At 40.0% G+C, this 23,383-nt stretch overlaps 2 protein-coding genes across 5 annotated transcripts; both read left to right on the top strand.

The window, feature by feature from the left end:
• Nucleotides 1-7,597: 7,597 nt before the first annotated feature.
• pnisr (PNN-interacting serine/arginine-rich protein) lies at nucleotides 7,598-15,696 on the top strand. 3 transcript variants are annotated; one of them, XM_053651784.1, is made up of 12 exons: nucleotides 7,602-7,647; nucleotides 9,043-9,153; nucleotides 9,255-9,440; nucleotides 9,869-10,116; nucleotides 10,327-10,477; nucleotides 11,104-11,294; nucleotides 11,648-11,776; nucleotides 12,086-12,185; nucleotides 12,674-12,727; nucleotides 13,550-13,726; nucleotides 14,141-15,053; nucleotides 15,355-15,696. In XM_053651784.1, exons 2-12 carry the CDS (start codon nucleotides 9,066-9,068, stop codon nucleotides 15,383-15,385), a joined length of 2,268 nt encoding a protein of 755 aa, XP_053507759.1. In that variant the 5' UTR covers nucleotides 7,602-7,647; nucleotides 9,043-9,065; the 3' UTR covers nucleotides 15,386-15,696. The 3 variants fall into 3 exon arrangements, 2 of the variants coding, with proteins under 2 accessions (XP_053507760.1, XP_053507759.1); XR_008388744.1 differs by lacking the exons at nucleotides 14,141-15,053; nucleotides 15,355-15,696 and having other exon boundaries at nucleotides 7,598-7,647; nucleotides 12,559-12,727; nucleotides 13,550-13,643; XM_053651785.1 differs by lacking the exons at nucleotides 13,550-13,726; nucleotides 14,141-15,053; nucleotides 15,355-15,696 and having other exon boundaries at nucleotides 7,598-7,647; nucleotides 12,559-12,804.
• A 3,644-nt stretch (nucleotides 15,697-19,340) lies between these two features.
• Nucleotides 19,341-23,376, top strand: coq3 (coenzyme Q3 methyltransferase). Of its 2 annotated transcripts, none has more exons than XM_053652244.1 (6): nucleotides 19,341-19,607; nucleotides 19,901-20,017; nucleotides 20,192-20,291; nucleotides 20,402-20,650; nucleotides 20,981-21,140; nucleotides 21,842-23,376. In XM_053652244.1, exons 1-6 carry the CDS (start codon nucleotides 19,429-19,431, stop codon nucleotides 22,000-22,002), a joined length of 966 nt encoding a protein of 321 aa, XP_053508219.1. In that variant the 5' UTR covers nucleotides 19,341-19,428; the 3' UTR covers nucleotides 22,003-23,376. The 2 variants fall into 2 exon arrangements, with proteins under 2 accessions (XP_053508219.1, XP_053508217.1); XM_053652242.1 differs by having other exon boundaries at nucleotides 19,865-20,017.
• Nucleotides 23,377-23,383: the final 7 nt, after the last annotated feature.

Below are 23,383 nucleotides of genomic sequence, written 5' to 3'. Positions count from 1 at the left end.
TGAATGAAGACCTGTTAGTAGTTGCATCATGAACACATAACCACATAAGCATCTATGAGGTGATTTATTACCCACGTATTGGGTTTCTGCCAAATGTAGTACTTCGTGCCAAGGCCAGAATATTCACATTTGGTCTGATCAGATCAGAGAATGTTTTTCGTCATGTTTGCTGAGTCTCCAACATGTCTTTTGGCAAACTCCAAAAAGGATCACCACCATATGAGCTTGGTAGAGTGCCCACGCTATGGTTGTGCTGTGAAAAGCTTCTCTCGTCTGAGCGGTGTTAAGACAGAATTACCTAGAATTCACACTACAGGAATCTAGTAAACATTAGTTACATTCCAACCGACACCACAGACGCGACAGCGTGTTTTATTTTTGCGGGAAAAAAAGTAACAAAATGTACAAGTGTCTTACTTTTGAGGGATGGAGACAGTTGACATTGGACCATCTGTATTTACAATACAGTTCACTTAATAAACCTCTTTTTTTTGTCTATTCTGAATATATGTATATGTATTAATATAGTAAAAACACTTTGCATGATGTCATCAAGCTATGCATTTAAATGAAGTTCATATTGAATAGAAAGTGGATGAGTGGAGTTTCAGTGCATCTTCATGGATTTGAATAAAGACAAAGTGTAAAATAAGCACAACAGGGTGTGTGGACTTGGATTGAAATGGATAGAAATGCTGGAGATTATGATGTAAATGGTGTCTAATTTTCACGTCTTTATTTCTCTTAGAAATAAAGACAAGAAAAGGCTAAGAGAAGAAAAGGATTGATTTTTACAGACCCTATTTCTGAATCTGAATTATTTAGATGTAACAGGAAAGTTATACTGGGAGAGAAAAATCCTCATATAAATCTATAATGATACCCTTTTTATTGACTAGATCGAACAAAACATCCTTTTTACCCAATAAATGTAACACGAATGCTATTTATTTGATGGATCTATTCAATAACAAGGGTATCATTATAGATACACTTCTTATTGAATAGATCCATCATATAAGCTTTAGAACTGCCGTCACATAAATAGCAATTATGATGCTGCAAAAACCTTTAAAAGTAGCAGAGGATCGAGGCAATGAAATTTAGAAAGTTTAGCAACTTAGTGGTAATAGAACTGCATGTAAAGAAAAGTAAGGGCACGCAGTGTTCTGAAAAATATGACGAGGAATAAAATACCAAATAGAGCCCATGCTTTGCATAGATCTTATAACCAGTTCATATCTTTGAAAACTGAAGGTTATGTATGTAACTGTGGTTGTACGACTGAGTGGAGGACATATGTGATATAGCTGACAGATGCTGAGTATTTCGCCGACATCAAAACACAATATTTCAATACTCCATAATTGTGCAGGCGAGTCAAGCCTCATAACTCTGAACAGTCTGCGAAAGAGTGAAGTGACTCTTATCATGATTGCCTTTTAGTACTAGTTCTTCATCATCCATCTTCTATACCGCTTATCCTTTTCAGGGTCACGGGGAACCTGGAGCCTATCCCAGGGAGCATGGGGCACAAGGCGGGGTACACCCTGGACAGGGTGCCAATCCATCGCAGGGCACAATCACATACACACTCACACACCCATTCATACACTACGGACACTTTAGACATGCCAATCACCCATGTCTTTGGACTGAGGGAGGAAACCGGAGTACCCGGAGGAAACCCCCACAGCACGGGGAGAACATGCAAACTCCGTGCAAAAAGTGTCGGGAGTCGAGATTCTGACCCAAAACCCCGGAGGTGTGAGGCAAATGAGTCATAATTGTTTACGTCAGTGATGAGTAAGCAAATTCTTCATTACTCTAATTTCTCAAATGATATGAATGCACTTTAATCTAATGTGATCTATCTCAGGATATAGGAAATAAGGAATATAATGGAATTGGAACACAGCCCAGAAAATAAGACCTGTAACACCTGTAAATCACACATAGAGAACTTAATATCCATGTTTATATTCCTTTGCTCCTCTCAGCTCAGTGGGACATGATGTATACATGGTTCTGTGGATTCAAGAAGAAATAAGATCAGCATTTTCTCCTGCACTATTATTTTAGCCCACACTACTGAATCTCCAACAGCATATCAGATCTTCTCTTTCTGACTGCTCTGCTTTCTCCAAGGGCAAACACATCATTGTCAGTGGCTACAGACATCTTCATTTATTTCTGTTTTCCTGTTTTCCACTCTTCTGTAGATTGGAAACAATCAGTTTTTCTATTTGTTTCTGTCTACTGACACAAGCAGGATCAAAATTGATGCAGATAATATTTGTGTAAATGTTGGATTTGTTGGACATGTTGGATACCTGGCGTTGAAATATTATGGGCATAAACGTACTTTGAAATTTAGCCAAATTTTTGGCCTGTTGGTGATGCTAGACCTATGGGAATTTGGGTGTATTTGTAACCGATTGTGTCCTGAAGCATAAACACCCTAGCCAGAGAAGAAGAAGAAGGACAAGAAGAAGAAGAAGAAGAAGAAGAAGAAAAGGTAGAATAACAATAGGGTGCTTGGCCCCCAATTAATAATAATGATTGTTTTTCCAAGCATCAGTTTGATCATTATCTATGCTGATTTAGTTCTGTAATTAATTTTGGCTGCTGTTTTTCTAGGGATACAGCAAATCTTTTTTAAAAAAGAAAGAAAGTGTTGAGCGACCTGCTGATTCAGTTCGCTTCAAAATATTATTTCAGTACAGCAGCTTGCAGTTAAGAGGAAGATGATTTATACTACATCCACACACAGTACTGTACTTTGTACTGTAATCACTGCAGATTGTAAACACAGTTCATCCCTACAGGAAAAGGTTTACAACACAAACAAGACAGTCAAATGCTCTGAATGTAAATGTAGAAGGAAAGACTCCTAAACACACTGTAACATATGATGGTGGATCATTGATGCCTGTGGTTTCAGGGCAGCCTGGGATCATGAATCATGCTCCATCAAAACAGTTAGTTAGTTCATTTTTGGTAATTCACTGCGTCACTTCATTCATATAACAGAAATTACTCTACAAAGTGAGCAAACTTTATAAGCAAGGCTTATGTAAACAAGCTTGGCTATTTTGCTTCAAAAAAAAAAAGGTTAATCTTAAGCCCTGCACAGTTACTTGTCAAATCAAGTGGCTATATAATCTTGCTACAGTTTTCAAGTGAAACAGCAGTTAAATTATCTCATTTTCATTTTATTAGGAACAGCATACTAACCATACGAACTATCTAAGAGCCTGGACCCCCGTTTATCCTCTTTATTCTCTTCTTTGTGGCATGGATTCATGGTCAGTATTGACTGGCGGAGACCACTGAAGTACACGGAACTCAGTGAGACGACTACTGCTTTGTTGAGTGGAGCATTATAATGCTGGAAGTAACCATTATAAAATGGGTAGCCAGAAATGAATTCAGCAATAATACTCAAAGATGCTCAGTTGAGATGCTCCTACTAGCCACTGTATTCCTGCTTTTCTGCTCAGCACGGTTGTAAAGAGTGGTTACGTTAATGTAGAGTGAATGTAGGCTCCCTGCTGGATTGAACCCATCTAGCCATGTATGCTAAGACATACTTTGGTTCATTCACACAGCCTTAGTTGATAATGTTGTTTTTTGTATGGTTAGTCAAAGAATTTTTTAGCCATCTCATTCAACCTGTGGAAAGGAAAAAGCATAAAGATTAAAGCTTTGTTTCACTACATACTTCTTTCATATTTCCAAGAAAGAGCATGATCATGTGAACAGCTTGCTTTATATATATATATATATATATATATATATATATATATATATATATATATATATATATATATATATATGTATGTATATATATATATATATATATATATGTATGTATATATATATATATATATATATATATATATATGTATATATATATATATATATATATATATGTGTGTGTGTGTATATATATATATATATATATAAAACTCTATGGGATGCACGGATTGGGACCTCTCGTGGTCAAATAGTGCAATTGCATTTGATGCAGCTTTAATAGAATGCTGATATTACACATTTCCAAGTCACATTTTTGCATCACAGTGCATAGTGTAATGATGCATCATAAAACCCCTTGTAATTTGTACTTTGATTAGATGTTATGTGCTCAATCTATGAAATTTTAGTTTCTCATCCAAACACACATTAGGGGCAAAATTATGATAGAGTACATAATCCAGCTTGGTCATGTTCATTAGAAAGTACTTTACTTAATTTGTTTTGCACACTTGTGACTGAGTCTGTAATCCAACTGCTGATGACATTTTACTTTGACATAGGACCTGCTGTTTCCAGCTGAACAGGGCCTTCTGCATGTCCTGGACCTGCTGTCTCCCATTGATCAGGGCCTACTGCGTGTACTGTACCTGCTGTCTCCAACTGAACAGTGCCTACTGCATGTCCTGGACCTGCTGTCTCCCACTGAAACAGGCCTACCACAGAGCCTAGACCTGCTGTATCGTATTGAAACAGACCTACTCTGTGTCCTATACCTGCTGTCTCCAATTGAACAGGGCCTACTGTGTGTCCTGGACCTGCTGTCTCCAATTGAACAGGGCCTACTGCATGTCCTTGGCCTGCTGTCTCCCACTGAAACAAGCCTACCGCAGAGACTGCACTTGCTATCCACTACTGGACAGGGTTCCATCGTCTACAGCAGCGCATGGTCATGCTGTCCCCCACTGAATTGAGCAGAGCTTATAGTGTGTCTTGGACCTGCTGTGTCCCATTGAACAGGGCTTACAGCAGAGACTTGACTTGCTGTCCCCCACCTAATAGGGCATACAGAAAAGCCTGGATCTGCTGCCCCCCGTCTATCTATCTACAGCAGGGCCTGGATTGGCTGTCCCTTGAAGCAGAGTCTACAGGAGGTCCTGGACCTAGTGTTCCCCGCTGAGCTGAGCAGAGCCTATAGCGGAAACTGCACTTTGACTATACTTCTCTTACAGTCATTCATTACTCTCATCTGTTCATGTTTCTCTCCCCGACCCACTATTGTACATTCAGCAACAACAACCTACTTGCTACAATGCTGGGAAAGTGCTACACATTAGCAGCTCATGCTGTTACAGAGTTAAAGCTAGAGTGGCTTTTTACACAGTAGATCTGGCAAGTCTGGCAGATCAAAATCAGCCCAATAACTAGCACAATCCCAAAACTCAGAATCTGCTCCTCCTAAATCCTTTGCACAGCCTTATGATTACATTATCAAATTTACAAAGTAACACCACGCAAAACATTTGTATTCATTCATTTATTTACGTATCTTTCGTAACCACTTTATCCTGGTCAGAGTCCTGGTGGATCCAGAGCCAATTCCGGTAACACTGGGTGCAAAGCTGGTGATTTTACTTTACTATGTTTACATACAGTAATTAAACAGTGTTATTTCTCACATATGATATACAGTATATGTACATACATACTGATTCACATACTGTAATCGTATCCACAGTGCACACATACAGTATGTGCATTCACTTTTTGCATTAAAAAAATCTATTTGACCTGGAGAACATTAATATTCTTAATCTAATGTATGCCAAATGCCAAACCTCCAATCAATCTCCAGAAACAGTTCAAAATCGATTCCCTTTTTTGCCTGGGAAACGGTGGACCTGGCAACACTGGGTCACAGTGATCGTACAAAAGAGAAAAGGAGAGAGAGAAAGACCAATTATTCACAATGCACCACATTTCCCAGAAATGTCTCTGAGACTCTGCATGGTTTCCCTCCAGGAGAAAATCCTGTATTACTTCTAATGTGCTCTCTCTACAAACATGCTGTCTTTCAAAAGCTGATCGATGTAATCAACACTTACTAAGAAATATGGTTATGCATTATATAGAGCTGCATTAAAATGACTTGAGATGCCACTGTCATCGTTATCATTATGTAATTTGAACAGTTATTCGTCTTGCCATTTAAGTTTAAGATTGCTTCCTCCAAGACAAGCCCTATTGTTATCAGATAAAAAAAATGTGCTGAAAAACAAAGCAAAATCCATTTTTTACTTCAGCTTTAAGTGGAAAAATGCTGGAAAAAGAAGTTGTGTTTAAATATTACCCGTGTGTGTGTGTGTGTGTGTGTGTGTGTGTGTGTGTGTGTGTGTGCAAATACTAATCAATTTTAATCATTTTGAGTGTAGGTGCATGACAGATAGCTAGGTAGCTTTTATACTGTATTTCAAAGCTCTATTTATGGCACATGAATATGCTATATCCTGTATCAACTTTTAATTTCAGTAACAAGCAGTGTACAGGCACTGTGTGCTGAGAAGGCCTGGTCCAATTCATCCCAAAGGTGTTCAGTGGAGAAAAGGTCAGGGCTCTGTGCTTCCTATACAATACTGTGTGTCCAACTTTGTGTGTTTGTGTCCAACAGTTTGGGGAAGACAAACACATGGGTGTGATGGTCACTGGTTTGGCCATATAGCGTATAATATGCGTTGAACTTTTCAATGTCATTAAAGTTTGACATTTCCCTTAGGTAAATGCAACCTTTTTTAAATTGTAGACTTATTTGAAAAGCCATGTTTAAAAAAAACACCTCCAGCGTCCGGGGTTCGAGTCCCGCCGGGGCCATGAGTGTGCGGAGTTTGCATGTTCTCCCCGTGCTGCGGGGGTTTCCTCTGGGTACTCCGGTTTCCTCCCCCAGTCCAAAGACACGCACGGTAGGCTGATTGGCATGTCTAAAGTGTCCGTAGCGTATGAATGGGTGTGTGAGTGTGTATGTGATTGTGCCCTGCGATGGATTGGCACCCTGTCCAGGGTGTACCCCGCCTTGTGCCCGATGCTCCCTGGGATAGGCTCCAGGTTCCCCGTGACCCTGAAAAGGAGTAAGCGGTAGAAGATGGATGGATGGATGGATGGAATACCAAACTTTCTTTGAAACACCGAACACAGGCTGAGATTGTTGCAAGAGAAGTCATACAGCACCTCTGTGTGCTCAGAACTGGTCTAACAGGTCTAAGTCAAATTCCTTATTCACCTCATTTATAAGGTACTTAAAAAAATTTAATAGACTGATGTATGGTTTGCCACCTAAGGTAACTACAAATGGATAAAAACTATGTTGTCGTTCTTTAATTTAAAAAAAAAATCGTTAACATTGGCAGATTCCTGGTGAAAGGGGAATCAGGCTCTTCGGGACATGCAGTTAAAGAAAAATAATCATCTTGCAACTGTGGTTGCAGTCTCTGCTTCACGTCAGGCCACTTCACAAAACCCTGTCGTTGATGATTTACCTATAACAGCGTGCCCCAAATATTACAAACTACAAGTCCCATATACACCTGCTGTTTGTTAACTAGCAAGCTAGCTTGTCTGCCCATTAAGAGATTTTTTCTGCTTTTACTGGGGCCAAACATCTCAATTCGATAATATTTAATATAATAATAATAATAATAATTTGATACAGTTATTTTCTCATGTGTTTAGTTAATTAACCAAACATTAAACCTAAGCAACTGTTAAAGAGCTAGTTAGCTAATGTTGTGAAGCCATAGTTCCCGGATGAGATGATACTCTCTGATTAGTCACGTTTTGCGCAAAGCACTTCCGGGTTATCAAGTAACGCCATTTTCTGTGCAGGCCGCGTCAGAGGTATGGGAGCGCACCGTAGTGTGCAAAAATGCAAACCTTATATAGTAGTAAATGATTATGTTTTTAGAATAGCTACAGATCGTTTTCAAAATGCGGTTTAATAGCGTCGATGTATGTTATTAGGGGATATTGTACTTTAGTGTATGCATGTATAATACTGAGGCCTAGCATTAGCATTAGCATGGCAGCGCTAGCGATAACGCGTTTGTAATCGCGCTAACGTTTATTATAACTCCGTGTAACGGTGTTTACTATCATTTAGTTTGCAATTGTTGTTAGCGAATGAGTTCATGACTGAACTTTTAACTTTAACCGGCGGAGAAGAGCTACTAGCTCAGATAGAAAATATACCGGAGCTCGTTTAACTAGCTGAAAAAGATGCGAGCTTTAGCTTATTGAATGTTGTGATGTAGCGTTGATGTTCAGCATCTTACACGCTGTATAACATCTTATACGTTAATATATATTTATTATTTTATACTATATGTACTATATATATATATATATATATATATATATAAATTCACTTTATGATTTTATACTATATATACACTTTATATATGTAATTTATTCATGTATATACATGCTTTATATATATAATCACCTTATTTATTATTTTCTTCTATATGTACACATATGGTGTACATATAGTATAAAATAGGTAAACTCTCTATATATATTTATACATGTGTATGTGTGTATATATAACTTATTTATTGTTATTTTATACTGTATGTACTTTATATATAATATAAAAATGTGTACATGTAGTATAAAAACAATAAATAAATTATATATTATATTTGTGTATGTTATTTTATACTATATATGTGTGTGTATATATATATATATATATATATATATATATATATATATATATATATATATATAATGTATGTATGTATATGTATGTATTGTGGAAAGCACATGCATAGAAATGCTGTAAAGTAAATGTGTCTACATTTAAAAACAACCCCCCCCCCCCCCCCCCCCAAAAAAAAAAAAACCTGTAAATGGCTGTAAACTGTAATAAATGAAACAAAATCACTATTCGGTGTGACGACCCCCTATACAGTCTGTATAATATATCTCATGAACGTTTGAGGTTTTTCAATTAAAAGGACTGCAGCAATCTGTCCAAACTGTGTATGTTAAGGTTTGAGAATCTTCACGGTACGATAACCAAACATGAAAAACAACATTTTCTCTTTGCTGAAAAATTTTCAAGCTGTTTAGTTGTTCACTGAATTCTCCTAATTGTCCCAAATTGCGTTTGTTGTTCTTTTTCTCATTTATCTAACCCAAGCCAAAGGTCATGCAATGGTAAAACAGAGTGGTTGAGATTAGCTGTGTGTGGTTTACACGGGGGTTAATTTCATGCTTGTTTTTGTGAAGGCTGAGTGCATAGAAGATTGGAGATGTGGGACCAGGGAGGGCAGCCCTGGCAACAATGGCCTCTGAGTCAGCAGCAGTGGATGCAGTCATTTCAGCATCAGCAAGATCCAGGTAGATTTGTTGCTCTTGTGAAAGTTAGTAAGGTTTCCAGGCAAACGTAACACAGGAACATCTGATGGAATCTATCAACTGGGTGTGTGTGTGTGTCGCAGGTCAGGTGGACTGGGCGGCTTTAGCTCAGGCATGGATCGCGCAGAAGGAGTCAAGCGGCACCACGTTGGAGCAGCAGCCGCAGCAGCAGCAGCAACCTAACGGACAGGACGGCGCAGGACTTGACACTCATAACAATCACACAAACTTTCAGAATGACTCCAACTTTAACAGGATGTGGCAGCCAGGTAGGCGGACGCTTTAAAGTGCACTCAACCCCGAGTTCAGACGTCATGAATGACACTTTTCTTTACTCTCATTGCTAGTCACCACATGACTTTACTTCTCATTTGCATAAGGTTTAGCTCATTTCTATCTTGTACAGCCCCACCTGCTACTTTGGCGTCTGTATCTGTAAGCGGCAACACTTTAAAAAAATTTTTACAGACTTTTGAGCAGCTCTGTTGTATCAGTTCAGTGTGAAAGAGTTTTTCAGAGGGTTTGTGATTTTATTCACCTCGCTAACATGCCAGTTAAGTGACGTAAGCGTTAGTCTTTAAAAGACATTCATGCTTCCTTTTAGCTAATCAACAGAGGGGTTAATGTTTGTAAAGCTATGTCAGTGATATTTGGTACACCTTCATGATGTTTACTGATGTTAATTTTTCCTGTCTAGAGTGGGGGATGCACAGCCAACCTCCTCCTCCTCCTCCTCCTCCCCCACCTCCCGCAGATCAGACGTGGATTCCTCCAGCTCCGGCGCCAATGGACATCGTAAACCCATCCGAGGACAGTAACAGTCAGGACAGCGTCGAGTTCACCAACGACCCGCATCACGTCTTCAGCCAGAACAGTCACGGGTTCAATAGCGGGACCGAACACTACCCCGCCGCTCCAATGGCAGTCAACCAGTTCGATTATCAGGTACGACTCGGATTTATAAAACCCGTTATATTGATGTTAAGTTTCGAGTTGTTATTGCGTGCGATAGATAAATAAATGCGGTGTGTAATCTGTTGCCTATAAATTATGCTACCGTTATCAGGCAATCGTTATTAAGGTCGTACCAATTTGTTTTAAAATTGGAATTGAATATCGCAGACTTTCTTATGGAAATTGTTGTTTTATGTTCAGCACGGAGCGTTCGGCCCTCCTGGCACTGGGTTCCCACCGCCGTTTTGGCCCGATGGCCCCCAAAACAGGCGAGACAGGATGCCGGGATTCAGACCAGACCGACCCAGATCGCCCGGGCAGATGGGCATCAAAACAGAAGCACCTGTTATCGGTAATGCTTCACACACACACACACACACACACACACATACATATATTATGGTTCTAAAATCCTAATTATACGACATTGAATTCAATGTAAATTCAGTTGTAAGTTTACATTATACCCTTGTATAACGTCTCCTCCTCCCGAAAGCCATGCAGAGCTAATATCAACTGTTTAATACATAAAAAGCAATTAAATGCAATTTATACGAGACAGACCTAGATTCTTATCATCTTCCTATTAGACATTCATATACAGTACTGTACACATGCAAAGAAATGCGTTAGAACGAAGATGTCTTCAAAAATAATGAAGTTAAAAGTTTTTACATTAAAAATTGTAAAGCGAAGTAAACAGTAATAAATGAAACAAAGTCGATATTTGGTGTGAAGACTCCTTGTCTTTACTGACAAACATTTTTCTGTAACACTTAATTTTGTGCTGGAAAAACCAATGTTCGGAAATAATCTAAAATGTTTTCTCGATAATGTAGAAGTCATTAAATAAAAATCTATAACAATGTTTGTACTATTATTGAAAAAAGAAATAGGGTGCCTCAGACTTCTGCACAGTTACTATATATTCTCCACTGCTATTCGTCCCTGACGTTTTGGTCTCGACCTCTAATTCAGACGCTGTGAAAAGGCGCACTCTGCCTGCGTGGATTCGCGAAGGCCTCGAGAAGATGGACCGAGAGAAGCAGAAGAAGCTGGAGAAGGAGAGGATGGAGAAAGAGCGTGCAGAAATGGCTCACGAGGAAAAAGACAAGGGCGCAGCAGCGGAGGAGGGAGACGAAATTCGGGTGCCGCGCAAGAGCAAGTTTGTAAGTGTTCGGTACACGTGTCCTGCACCACACCCTGTTCATCAGCTCCACACAGTGAACTGTATCAAGCGTGCGCACGGAATCCAGAGCCACATGGCGGGCGTGTCCCAAACGCTACCGTGTACTGCAGAAGAGTTGGCACAGCCTGTTGGGTAACTTTCTGATGAGCGATTTAGCGTGCTACATCAATCAGCTCCGCTGAGAGAGGACACACACTCATGCTAAACACTGACTTATCTCTGAATACTTCGTTTAATTTACTTATTTACTAGCTAATTCGCATACAATGAAAGGACTGTCCATTTCTGATATTGTTTATAATGGATGCAAATATGTTTTTCTTTCTATTACAGGACAGCGATGATGAGGATGGTGATGAGGGTGAAGATGCAGAGGAAAGCGTTATGGTGAAAATCCCATCCCCTGTACATGAGGAACAGAGCGAACCGGAAATGACAGAAGAGGAGCGAGAGTCTCAGCTGGTCAGCTCCACACACACACACACACACACACACACACACACACACACACACACACACACACAGGCTAGGCTTGTATTAAACGTTAATGTTCATAACTACAAATTAAGCTCACTCGGATTATACAGTTGAGGTCATAAGTTTGTGTGTGTATATATGTGTGTGCGTATATGTAGATGGATAGATGCATAGATAGTATTGGCATTTATGTGACCTTTATCATGTTAATTTCTGCACGTGATTGCACCGCTATCAGAGTGCAGTTTGAAATTGTTAGAGCATACGTCATGCGGCTGTCTCCTCATGTCACAGATGCTGTTGACCAAAACGCTTCTGACCGAAGTTCTGCTCGAGGTGACGAACGAAGAAATCGTCCGCGTGGCCTTGGAGACGCATCGCAAAGCCAGCAAAGGTCTGAGTCTTCTCCTCTTCTGCCCATTCAGAGGTGTCTTCCACTTTAGCAATGAAAGAAAGATGCAGTTTCTCACACAGTCTTACGCACTCTTAGATTTCTCAAATGTGAAAGCCTAATTTAGTTCAGCTGGTATTAATGTTTAGAACATCAGCTTTTCTCTGCAAATGCAAAAAAAAAAGGAGGACAAAAAAAATAAAAACAACTGCAAGACGAAAACTGTTACTAACGGACATCTTTTTCCAGAGACACACTTCATTAGTACAGATTGGTTCTCTCCCTCTGCTGCTCTGTGTATGTGTTTGTTTGTTAACCTTCTTTTTCTCTCCACTTTTTTTATTTTTATTTTTTATTTTGTTTTGTTCTTGCCAAGGCGGTGCTTGTCAGTATTGCGTAATCAAGTGTACCCTCCTGTCTAGAGGCTTTGAGAGAGAAAATGGTGGCTTTGTGTTTTAACATGTTGTTCCTGTTGTTGATGTGAATCAAAGCTCCTGCAAAACAGCTGGCACAGTCCAGTGCACTGGCTTCTCTCTCCTCCCTCGGTAAGTGTACACTTCCTCAGACGGGGTCAGGGGTCAATCAAAGGACAGGGTTAGGGGAGGGGGTGTCTATATAGGCATAACTTACTCTGTCACTTTTTTTTTTTCCATAAATAGCAGATTATTAAGCAGTCATGTGCTTGCTTTTCAGTATATTAACATTTGACACATGAAGTTAATAAGCTGTTTACTAATTAAGAGCATGCTCTATTACCCAGAAGGCCATATTAGAGAAGGCGTGTGTGTATGTGTGCGCGCGCGTGTGTTGGTGTGTTAAAGTTCTTCTCTATCAGCAAAACACATTTACGATCAACTCAAGTGTAATGTTATGGTAGTCATGGTACCCCCACACTTGCATCACATTAATATAATGCTAATCTCATGTCAGCCTCATGCTAATGTTACTTACCGTGCGCCAGTGCTCACTCGGACTCAGTCATGCCAACAACCTCACATTTTTGTCACACTAACGTTACAGTAATGTATTAGTAACCTCACACTAATGTTATGCTTACATAATGCTGGCTTCATTCTAATCTCACACACACACCCTTGTTAAGTTAACTTCGCCGTAATGTTCGAGTCAAACACATCTGTCAACCCGGAAAACAAGTGTAATCTGTCAGAATGGTCCGACACGTTCGTTTGATTGGTTAAGTGTGTGTGTGTATGCGTGTCTCTTAATGTTCCAGTAGGCAAGACTGGTGTTTGATGCTCAGTTGTGGAAAATGTTAAAACATGGTGTTTGTGGTTCAGGGAGCGTAATGGGCTGCAATTATTTTCCTGTGATTTTTGATAAAAAATAATATGATTTTGTGGCTGCAGGCGGCCTCGGGGCGTACGGATCAGACGAGAGTGAGGATGAGCGTAGCGTGAAGGGCTCGGACTCGTCTGATACAGATGAAGAGGAGCTGCGGCATCGGATTCGCCAGAAACAGGACGCGTTTCGGCGCAAGGAGCAGGAAAGACAGGAGCTGGAGGAGCATGTTGTTACTAACCCAGGTCAGTATCATTCACACACACTTCACTGTATTATTGCCCCAGACTACTTTTTTTTTTTTTTTAGGCCAAAGCTGCCTGTTGACCCCTTTAACTTCCATCTTCTTCATCCGCCCCTTTAACTTCCATCTTCTTCATCCGCCCCTTTAACTTCCATCTTCTTCATCCGCCCCTTTAACTTCCATCTTCTTCATCCGCCCCTTAACTTCCATCTTCTTCATCCACCCCTTCAACTTCCATCTTCTTCATCCACCCCTTCAGCTTCCATCCTCTGTAGCTGCCCCTTTAACCTCCGCCCTCTTCGTCCACCCCTTTAACCCTTAACTAAAAGTTTTAGCCATTCTTCTGTATGTCATAAACAGTGTATGTTCATTATGTCAGAGAATCTTAGTAATTTTGTGTGTTTTTTTTTCCCAGAACCCCCAGGCCTAGGGAGCAGGGAAAGGGAGCGAGAGAGTCATGAGGACGAGCAGTCAGATTCCAAACACAAACAGGAAGTTAAAGATAGGGAGTTGGAGTCAGGCCAGAGGTCAGAGGTTAGTGAGGTCAAGCATTCAGGGTCACGCCGCAGCCGTACGTCCTCCTCCAGCTCGTCTTCCTCCTCTTCTGTGTCATCGTCTTCCTCCTCCACGTCCTCTTCCTCTTCATCCCGTTCTTCCTCTCCGCGCAGGAAGAGACGGCGCAGTCGCTCAGCTTCGCGTGGGAATCGCAGGCACAGCCGCAGTCGTAGTCGGAGTTCCCGCAGGAATCATTCAGAACGCGGTGACAGGGAGAGGAGACGGAACAGTCGAGACCGGAGCTCGGCTCGCTACAGGAAGCGCAGTCGCAGCCGTGATAGACGGCGCAGTCGCAGCCGCAGCCACAGTCGAAGGAAGAGAACGAGAAGCAGAGACAGAGAGAGGAGGAAAGAGAGGAGCCCAAGCCGTGAGAAGGAGAAGAAGAGAAAAGAGAAGGAGCTAGAGAAAAAGAAAGACAAGCAAAAGGCGAGAGAGAAGGAAAGGGAAAAGGAGAAGGAGAGGGAAAGAGAGCGAGAAAGGGAACGAGAAAGAGAGAGGGATGCTAGCTCAGCCAGAGAGGAGGAGAGCAGATCGAAGAAGAAGCGGCGAGAGAGCGACACTATTTCCCGACAGGACAGCAGGTCTAGTAGAAAGAGTTCGACCAAATCAAACAGGAAGTACTCGGACTCTGACTCCAGCAGGTCCCCGTCCCCCGAGGTTAGCAAAGGCAAAAAGTCTAAAAAAACTAAACGTAGTCGATCAAGGTCAACGGAAAAATCGCACAAGTCTGGTAAGAAGGCAAGCCGCAAACACAAGTCTAAATCGCGATCAAGGTAGTATCCATTTTTATCTTCTTTACTTTTTTTTTTATATATTATTCCCTGTCTGTGATGTGTAACGTTGCATTGATGTTATTTAACATTTTTAATTCTGAACATGCATTTTTACCTATTTTATCTATTTTTAAACAATAGATTTTCAAGACATAGAGCAGTAATCCATGTTGTACTGAGCCATTGTACATTTAACCCTGCTCCTTGTTCTGTTTTATGTTGATGCTACAAGCTGTGAGGTGTGACTGTGTGAGAGTGAGATAACACTGACGTTCCCTCCGTGTGTTCCGTTTCTCTGCAGGTCCAACTCCCCGAGCCGTCGCAGGCGCTGAGGATTCCTGCGCTTTCTCACTTATTTTAAAATTCCATGAGTTTAAAGGGCGTGTCTCGTTATGGAGGCAGCGTTGTAGGTGAACTCTGCACTCAAACCCACACTGTAAATATGTGTTCATTTTTAAGCGATGTCTGTGAAATGAAAAGTTCTGAACAGTAAGGTGATTTTGGCCTTGTATTATGAAAGACTCAGCATTAGTAGTTGATATAGGATCTTGAAGCTGTAACATTTTAAAGCCCTCGAGACGGGGGAGAGAAATCATCTAATGTAAAGTGTCCAATAAAATAAGAATGCTTTTTTTCCTGTTGACCTTGAGCTTCGTCTTTTTATTTATTTATTTTTTTAAATTACCTATATTTTCCAGTCTGGTGCTAACTCTCCATTTTATACATGAGCTAACAGACACCTGTGATAGGTTAGTGTCACTGATTAATCTCTGCCTTGGATGCTCCTGCCACAGGATACAAGGTGGGTGTGTGTGTGTGTGTGTATGTGTATATACACATGACTGAAATGTTTCTCATGATCTTAAAAATCTTTTGTTCTGAAGGTGTCTGTTTGAAATCGGTGTCGTAGACAAAATATAATTGTGCCAACGTATTCATTTCTTTCATTAGAAAACTAACATTTTATTTATAAAAAAAATTGTTTTAAATGTGTGACTTGAAGCAAAATATTCCAAAAAGCAGCCAATAAGGGTCCAGCGTAGGTGGGAACTCCTTTAATACTGTTTAAAAAGCATCTCGGAAATTCCTCAAGAAATCGGTTGAGTTAATGACAAGAATACATTTCTGGAAATACTAGGCAAAAAGGGGGTCTACTTTGAAGATGTTAAAATACTAAATTATTTTGATTTGGATTTTTTTTTTTTTTATCACAGAATAATTCCCATAGTTACATTTGTTTTATTTCAGAGTTTTGATGACTTTTTATTATTCTAAAATGTAGGGTGGGCGGGATTAAGGGTGAGTGAAACACACTCACCCTTAATCACAGAATTATTATTCTTTTATTTTTTTCCCCCCCCTTTACTTTTCTGGCAAAAAGCTTCTGAATCTTGAAGGATGTATTCTGATTGGCTCTAGGAGACCTCTGAACTTAGAGACAGTTTGGTAGACAATGTGGCAAATCCACTTACCAGCATACTTTTTTTGGAAGGTGGGAGGATACCGAAGAAGCCACAGGGAACCCATGAGGAAACTCCACATAGACAGACTTGTACAGTCCAATTCATTTAGCAAAATTCAGTAACATTTATTGGCAGTACTGTATCAAGTCTAGCAAAGTTCAACTGGGAAGCAAATTCAGTATTAATAATGTTTACAGAATTAATAACAATTGTAGTAGTGAAATAGTTGGAAGTGTGTTACTCACTGATTCTCAGGTGGTCGCATGTTGTGATGCATTTCGCAGTGTGAGGTGCTGTTTAATCTTCAGATTGTGTTCAAATTTCAGTTTCTTTGTGAAATGAAATCGGTACATAATTTATGATGACATTTGCATGTTTTAATTGTTGATAAAATAAAATGACACTGGTAGTACCCTGTTATTAAAATTGGTCAAACCTTACCACCTCTTCCAGTGCCGCAGATCCAGTGTTGTCAACTTTGTGACTTTGCTACTAGATTTGGTGCCAATTTTTAGTTGCCTTTAGCAGCTTTATTTTGAAACACACATTAGTGACAAAAAAAAAAAAATTTAGCGACTTTTTGATCAGATGCTATCAACTGCACTCGATTCGGCTCTCCAGCTCATGTCTCAGCTGCTGGTTATATGGGTTGAGAGAACAGGGTCGGTCTACTCGCCAACTGTGTGCAAAGCCTGACTGAATTCTGCAAGAAGTTTCCAGTGACCAATCACTGATCACCATTGTTTTGAAACAACCATTCACTGTTTTTAAACTCTCTTTCTGAGGCATGTTCTACGAAGCCGGTTTCGGAGGCTACCCAGGTATGTTTGCGTTTAGTTTGAGCAAACTCTGGCTTTCCGGTCTCAACAAGGTGGATTGGTTTTTAGCCGTTTTCATTACCATGGTAACTACATGGCTAACCTGCTCTGGAGCAGGTTTTATTCTGGGTAAGAAATCACAAACCCAAATTGGACCAATCAGCTGTGAGCAAAGTGATATAAATCTGATGCATGAATGTTAATCCTTTAGTGTTTGTAGTGATGGCGTCACTGTTTGTGAAGAATCCTGTCGAGCTCGGAGCACAAATAATAAGAAGGGCACTTCGAAGGGAAAGAACTTTAATGGACAAACACAATCCCCTGGCTTTTCCTGACAACTGTAAAAAGATCGATTTTTGTTTGTCAGATGGTACATATGTGCATGCAGTGGCATTATTCCTGTCCTAATATATTTTCACATATACTTTATTAATATTTAGTTACAACAATTTGCATTTATATTAAATGAAATGATGTGAAATCTGTTTGGGTTATAAGTTTTCAATTCAAGTTTTCTGTTTATTCTCATTGTGAGCCTATAAAAGTAAACTTGTGCATTCACACAATCAGCAATGTTCCACCAGCAATTTTCCCGACCTTTACAATGGTGTTGCATTCTGTGGTTAGTGTAGGTCAGGGGTTCCCAAACTTTTCCAGGGCAAGGCCCCCCAAATGGCATTAACATTTGACTGAGGCCCCCCTTTTGCCAGATTAAAAATACACATTAAAAATACAGACTTCTGAATATATCCCTTTTTTTTATTATTAATAATTACATCTTACACCTTTACATTAGATTAGGAATTGATTGTGTGTGTGTGTGTGTGTGTGTGTGTGTGTGTGTGTGTGGGGTGGTCTGAAAAAAAATCATGTATTTATTTATTTTTCACACCAAAGTGTTGAGGCCCCCCTGGCGCCCCCTGGCGGCCCCCACTTTGAAAACCACTGATATAGGTTAAATTTCCTCATATTTCCACATAATCATTGCTTGCTCTTCGACCGAAGAGTATGCACGCCTGCGTTTTTCCATGTTGAACGCTATTGGCTGTTTGCTGTAAAGGTCTGGCTCTTACGTGCATGAACACACAGAATAGGCATTGATTCAAGGTTAAAACCTGCGTCGATTGAGAAAGATGATCACCAGCGTCAAGAAACCTGTTAACCGTAATTAACCCGGGTTGGATTTGTTTGGTTTTGTCAACTCAAAACTTTCTCTGCAACTCTTCAGTTTGTTCAAATTGCTTCATGCAACAGGCCTCTGGTGATATTAAACTAGTTATTCCATTAGCAACAGTTTTCCTTCGTGTCAGTTTCCCAACTGTTCATTAGCACTGCTTGTTTTTGTTTTTCGGAATAGAAAGTATAGTATGTAAATAATTGGTTTCTGGTGAAATGACCAAAGACTTATAATCAGTTATTTCCTATTCTGATAAAACAACAAAATTCTGTAAGTAACTTCAGTAAATACTCATATAACACGTTTTGATATACAATGATATGCAAATTCACGTGGCGTTCAAATGCATATGCAAATAAGCATAAACCGTCATCTGGTGATTTCTATGAGCGTGCACTACACCTTCCCCTGAAACGAGTTGGGAATACTGCCCAGCTCTCTCCTCAAAGTTGTTTGAGCTCTTATGTACATAACAGCGCGCTCAAACTTCAGGTATAAAAGTTGTTTCAGGCGTAAAAGCTCTGGAGGTAGGGCTCGAAGAAAACATTTCGTATTAGACATAATTTCTGTCCGTCCATCTACAGTATCAACGCAGTACGCCCAACTTCCACAAGAGGCTGCTATTTAGCTAGGAGGTTCCACTTAAACAATTTAATAAAACACGAATTAGTCCGTAAAAATGTCATTTTTGGAAATTACGTGTGTATATTTTTATTGCTAAGTATTATTAAAAAACAAAGCAAACAAACTAACAAACAAAAAAACTATTAAAAAAGAAATATGAGTGTTGAGTTGAGAGCCGGAACTTGTTTTACACGGCTCAGTTTCCTCCCGACGGAAATCGCTGACGGACCTATGCGGTCACATTGAAGTTACTGCAATGTGTCGTGAAAAGTGAGATTAAACAACGCGCGGTTATGTTTTCCAAGCAATCCGTACGTCTCGCTGGCTTTGTATTGATCAAATCCAGATTAACATGCCCGATACCTGTGATAAAATATGCGACAAATGAATGTCAGTGTGCTGCGTTGAAGCGCTCACACACCAGCTGGACGGGACATAAACAGCATACACACTCTGAGGGCAAGACCAGAGGGTGAGAGAATCCGTTTCAAAACAAATGCAAATATTTCATATTTGTTTCACTTTTTAAACACTTAACAGAGGTCAAGTTTAATACAGATCAAAACGTCATTGTTTATGTCATTGCCTATGGTGTTAATATTATTTTTAAATTGAATTATATCTTGGTTTTATTACCTTAAACTGAAGTGTATGGTCATTAGTTGGTTCATATTTCCTTGTCATGAATAAACATAAATTTCCCATGAACATGCCCCTTTTTTCTTATAGTGTCCATATCCATAATGTCCGTCCCATCTCCTACAGCACTCTGGACCCGGCAGAGGTCAGGAAGTTCCAGGTTCTGGCCAATAAATGGTGGGACATTCAAGGTGAATTTGCACCTCTCCATGCCATGAATGAGCTAAGAGTGCCCTTCATCCGGTCAGTATACAAATTCCATACCAAAATTCCGGTAAAATGTATGATGTGCCATTCTTTAATAAATTAAAATGGCAATAATTAATAGATTGCTATGGTATTAGTCACAAACCACAGAAACAAGGTGGATGAGGATATGCTGATCTTATTCATTCCGTCTGGTTCTTTGATCTCCAGTGATAACCTGTTGACTGTGCACGGTGGCGGTGTGATGGGTCGCCCCCTGTCTGGGCTCAGGATACTGGATGTGGGCTGTGGTGGAGGTCTGCTTACTGAGGTACCTCGTCTTATCTTTACCACCCACACCAACTGCAGCTTTTTAACCACACTCAGATTTTCTTATTCTCTCTTATATTCCATCATCATTTTGAATCCTGGCTCCATTAGCCCTTAGGGCGGATGGGTGCTGAGGTGCTGGGTGTTGACCCGGTAGAAGTGAGCGTGCGGACAGCAGAGCTGCACTCATCCCTCGATCCTGCGCTTAGAGGACGAGTGCGTTATCGCGCATGCACACTGGAGGACCTTACTGAGGAACAGGGAAACGAGGAAGCATTCGATGCGATCGTGGCCTCTGAAGTGCTCGAACACCTGGCAGATCTCGACACTTTCGTCCACTGTTGCTATCGCATGCTGAAGGTAAGGTTCACACTCTCTCAAACAAGTGTTCCTGATTCAGATTCAATCAGCCAGTCACAACCGGTTTTACTTAAATATAAGGTGTAATATAACGTAATATTACATCTTAGATTTGCTCATCTCGAGCACTTTATTCTGCCAAGGCAAGGTTAATATTAATTCCTATAATCCTATATCGCAGCTCAGCTAGTAGTAGTAGATGTTTTATTTTTATCACCCCTAAACTCTTGAATAGTGTTCCAGAGGATATTCACAAGTTCACTCACTGACCCAGGGAGGCTTGTCAGGCCATACTGAGCTCTGTGTGTGTTTGTGTGTGTGTGTCTCCAGCCCGGTGGGTCTGTCTTCATCACTACTATCAGCCGGACTCGGCTGTCCTACGTCTTGGGAATCGTGCTGGCTGAGCAGGTGCTGCGCATTGTCCCGAGAGGGACTCATGAGTGGGACAAGTTCATCACCCCAGTGGAGCTGGAGACACTTCTGGAGTCTTGTGAGTCTCACACACATACACACACTGGAGAACTGTGTAGTGCACTCCATATACATTCCATTATACAGTCCATACGAGATTCCGTGGACTTATTTTGGGATTGTTCCGGCCAAAGATTTGCAATTTGCAACGCAACTTTTTGCGGAAAACTGCTTAAATTGGTGAAATCGCAGTCGCACGAAATAGTTTTGCATGCTCTTTTGCGGTGATGTTTGTCGGTAAATGAGACGTTTTAGCTGTATTCATGTTCGACGCACGTTAATCGAAGAGGGTTTTGGCCAAATGTGTGTTGTGGTGATGTCACATGACATATCTTTGCCCAAATCTACAGAGAATCTGTGGCAATTTTGAAAAATTGCAAGCTCCTTCAAAAAAAGGGGGGAGTTTGCTTGATATTGTGTCAATTTCTGCAATCGCAAAATCAAGAAATCCTGGAGGGACCGATTATAAGTCCTGGAACATTCTAGAACAGCTTAAATTGGTTTCACTGCTACTAGACCTTCTTTCCCTTGAAAACGTGTAGATCTAGTCTATATCCATCCATCCATCCATCCATCAATCAATGATAGATATCAGCACTTATTTGCTCCAAACAGTATGAAAACAACCTTACACATTCCATAATGTACACTGCGTAGCACACTAATCCATTTCTTTTGCTTCACTCTCTCTCTTTCTTTCAACCTGTCTCTTTTTCTCAGCTGGAATTATTGTTCAGTCTGTCCGAGGAATGCTGTATAACCCTCTTTCCAAATGTTGGAGTTGGCAGCAGAGCACAGCTGTGAATTATGCACTGCACGCCGTCAAACAGAAGGAGGAGCCACTACATCAAACCCCCACTGAGGATTCGACTTTTATTTGAATCAGTACAATTTCTCAGTGTAGGTTTTAAATACAGAATACTATACATCATAATATACATACTATAATACATAACGAGGAACATATAGTACATATAAAAAGACATTTGACTCAGTGATGTCATTTGTACATAAAATATCAAAATAAGTCAACATCGAATTAAACGTACAAATCCGATATTACATAACTATATAATGATACGAACTATTAACTTTTCCACCTTAATGTTTCTGATTCTGATGCTTGTGTGAACACAACCATTTTTATCTCGGCTATATCCTTCGTTCCATTTTGATGGACAGCGTTGTGTAATACAGTGTCAGAAACAAGTCTAAGTCACTGACCACCTCAAACATACTGAACACACTGTTGTTCAGAAAAATCCTCCAGGTCCTGCACATTCTTCTGCATGTTTGACCCCTTTCCAGCAGCGGCTATATGAAGATCCATCTGTTCACACCGAGGACAACTGATGGACTCGTACACAACTATTACAAAAGGCGCAAACATTCACTGATGCTCAAGAAGGCAACACGAGACATTAAGTGTCTGGGGGGTGTAAACTTTTGAACAGGATAAACGGTGTAAATTGTTATTTTGTCTGCTGGAAAAGTGCAACATTTTTCACCCCATTGACTCTTAATGTATCGTGTTGCCTTCATGAGCGTCAGTGATTGTTTGAATGTGCAGGACTTGGAGGATTTTTCTGAAGAACAGTGGGCAGTTTAACTGCTCAGGACAAACAAGGGACTCGTGAACACCTATTACAAACCATAAAAACAGTCGTTCATCCAGGTAACAAAACACAGTATTAAGAATCAAGCGTGTGTAAACTTTTGAACCGATTCATTTGTGTAAATTCAGTTATTAGTATGTCTTGTGGACTATGTGTAAAGATCTGTTATGTAAAATAGTTTCTTCAGGCCTGGACTAAATAAAAAAATAAATCCAAGTCTTATGATCCCTCTGATTAATATTATTATTATTATTATTATTATTTAAATTTTTTAAATTTATTGCAGATTCTGCCAGGCATATGTAAACTGTACTGTATAATATTATGGTTAATAATATTGTTTGTACATTAAAATCAGTTGTGATTAAAAAGTATTTTTGTGCGTTGTGCCACTTGGGATTATTTCGGTAGAAAGCTAGAAACATGGTGGTGGTAGCAGCATTTTGTTGAGCCTTACCCTTTGTTGCCTCTTTGCAGTTTCTCTTTTGGTGGAGTCGTTGTAGTGTTGCATTCTTTCCGTTTTTATAAATAATGGATCTAATGGTGCTATGTTCAAAGTTTGGGATCTTTTTATTTATTTATTTATTTTAAATACCAAAATCCTGCTTGATATTTTTCCAGAAATTTGCCTAGAATCTATCTATCT

Source organism: Ictalurus furcatus, chromosome 20, assembly GCF_023375685.1.
Source record: "Ictalurus furcatus strain D&B chromosome 20, Billie_1.0, whole genome shotgun sequence".
NCBI classification, from domain to species: domain Eukaryota; kingdom Metazoa; phylum Chordata; class Actinopteri; order Siluriformes; family Ictaluridae; genus Ictalurus; species Ictalurus furcatus.
This window is presented reverse-complemented; position numbering and strand designations above follow the sequence as displayed.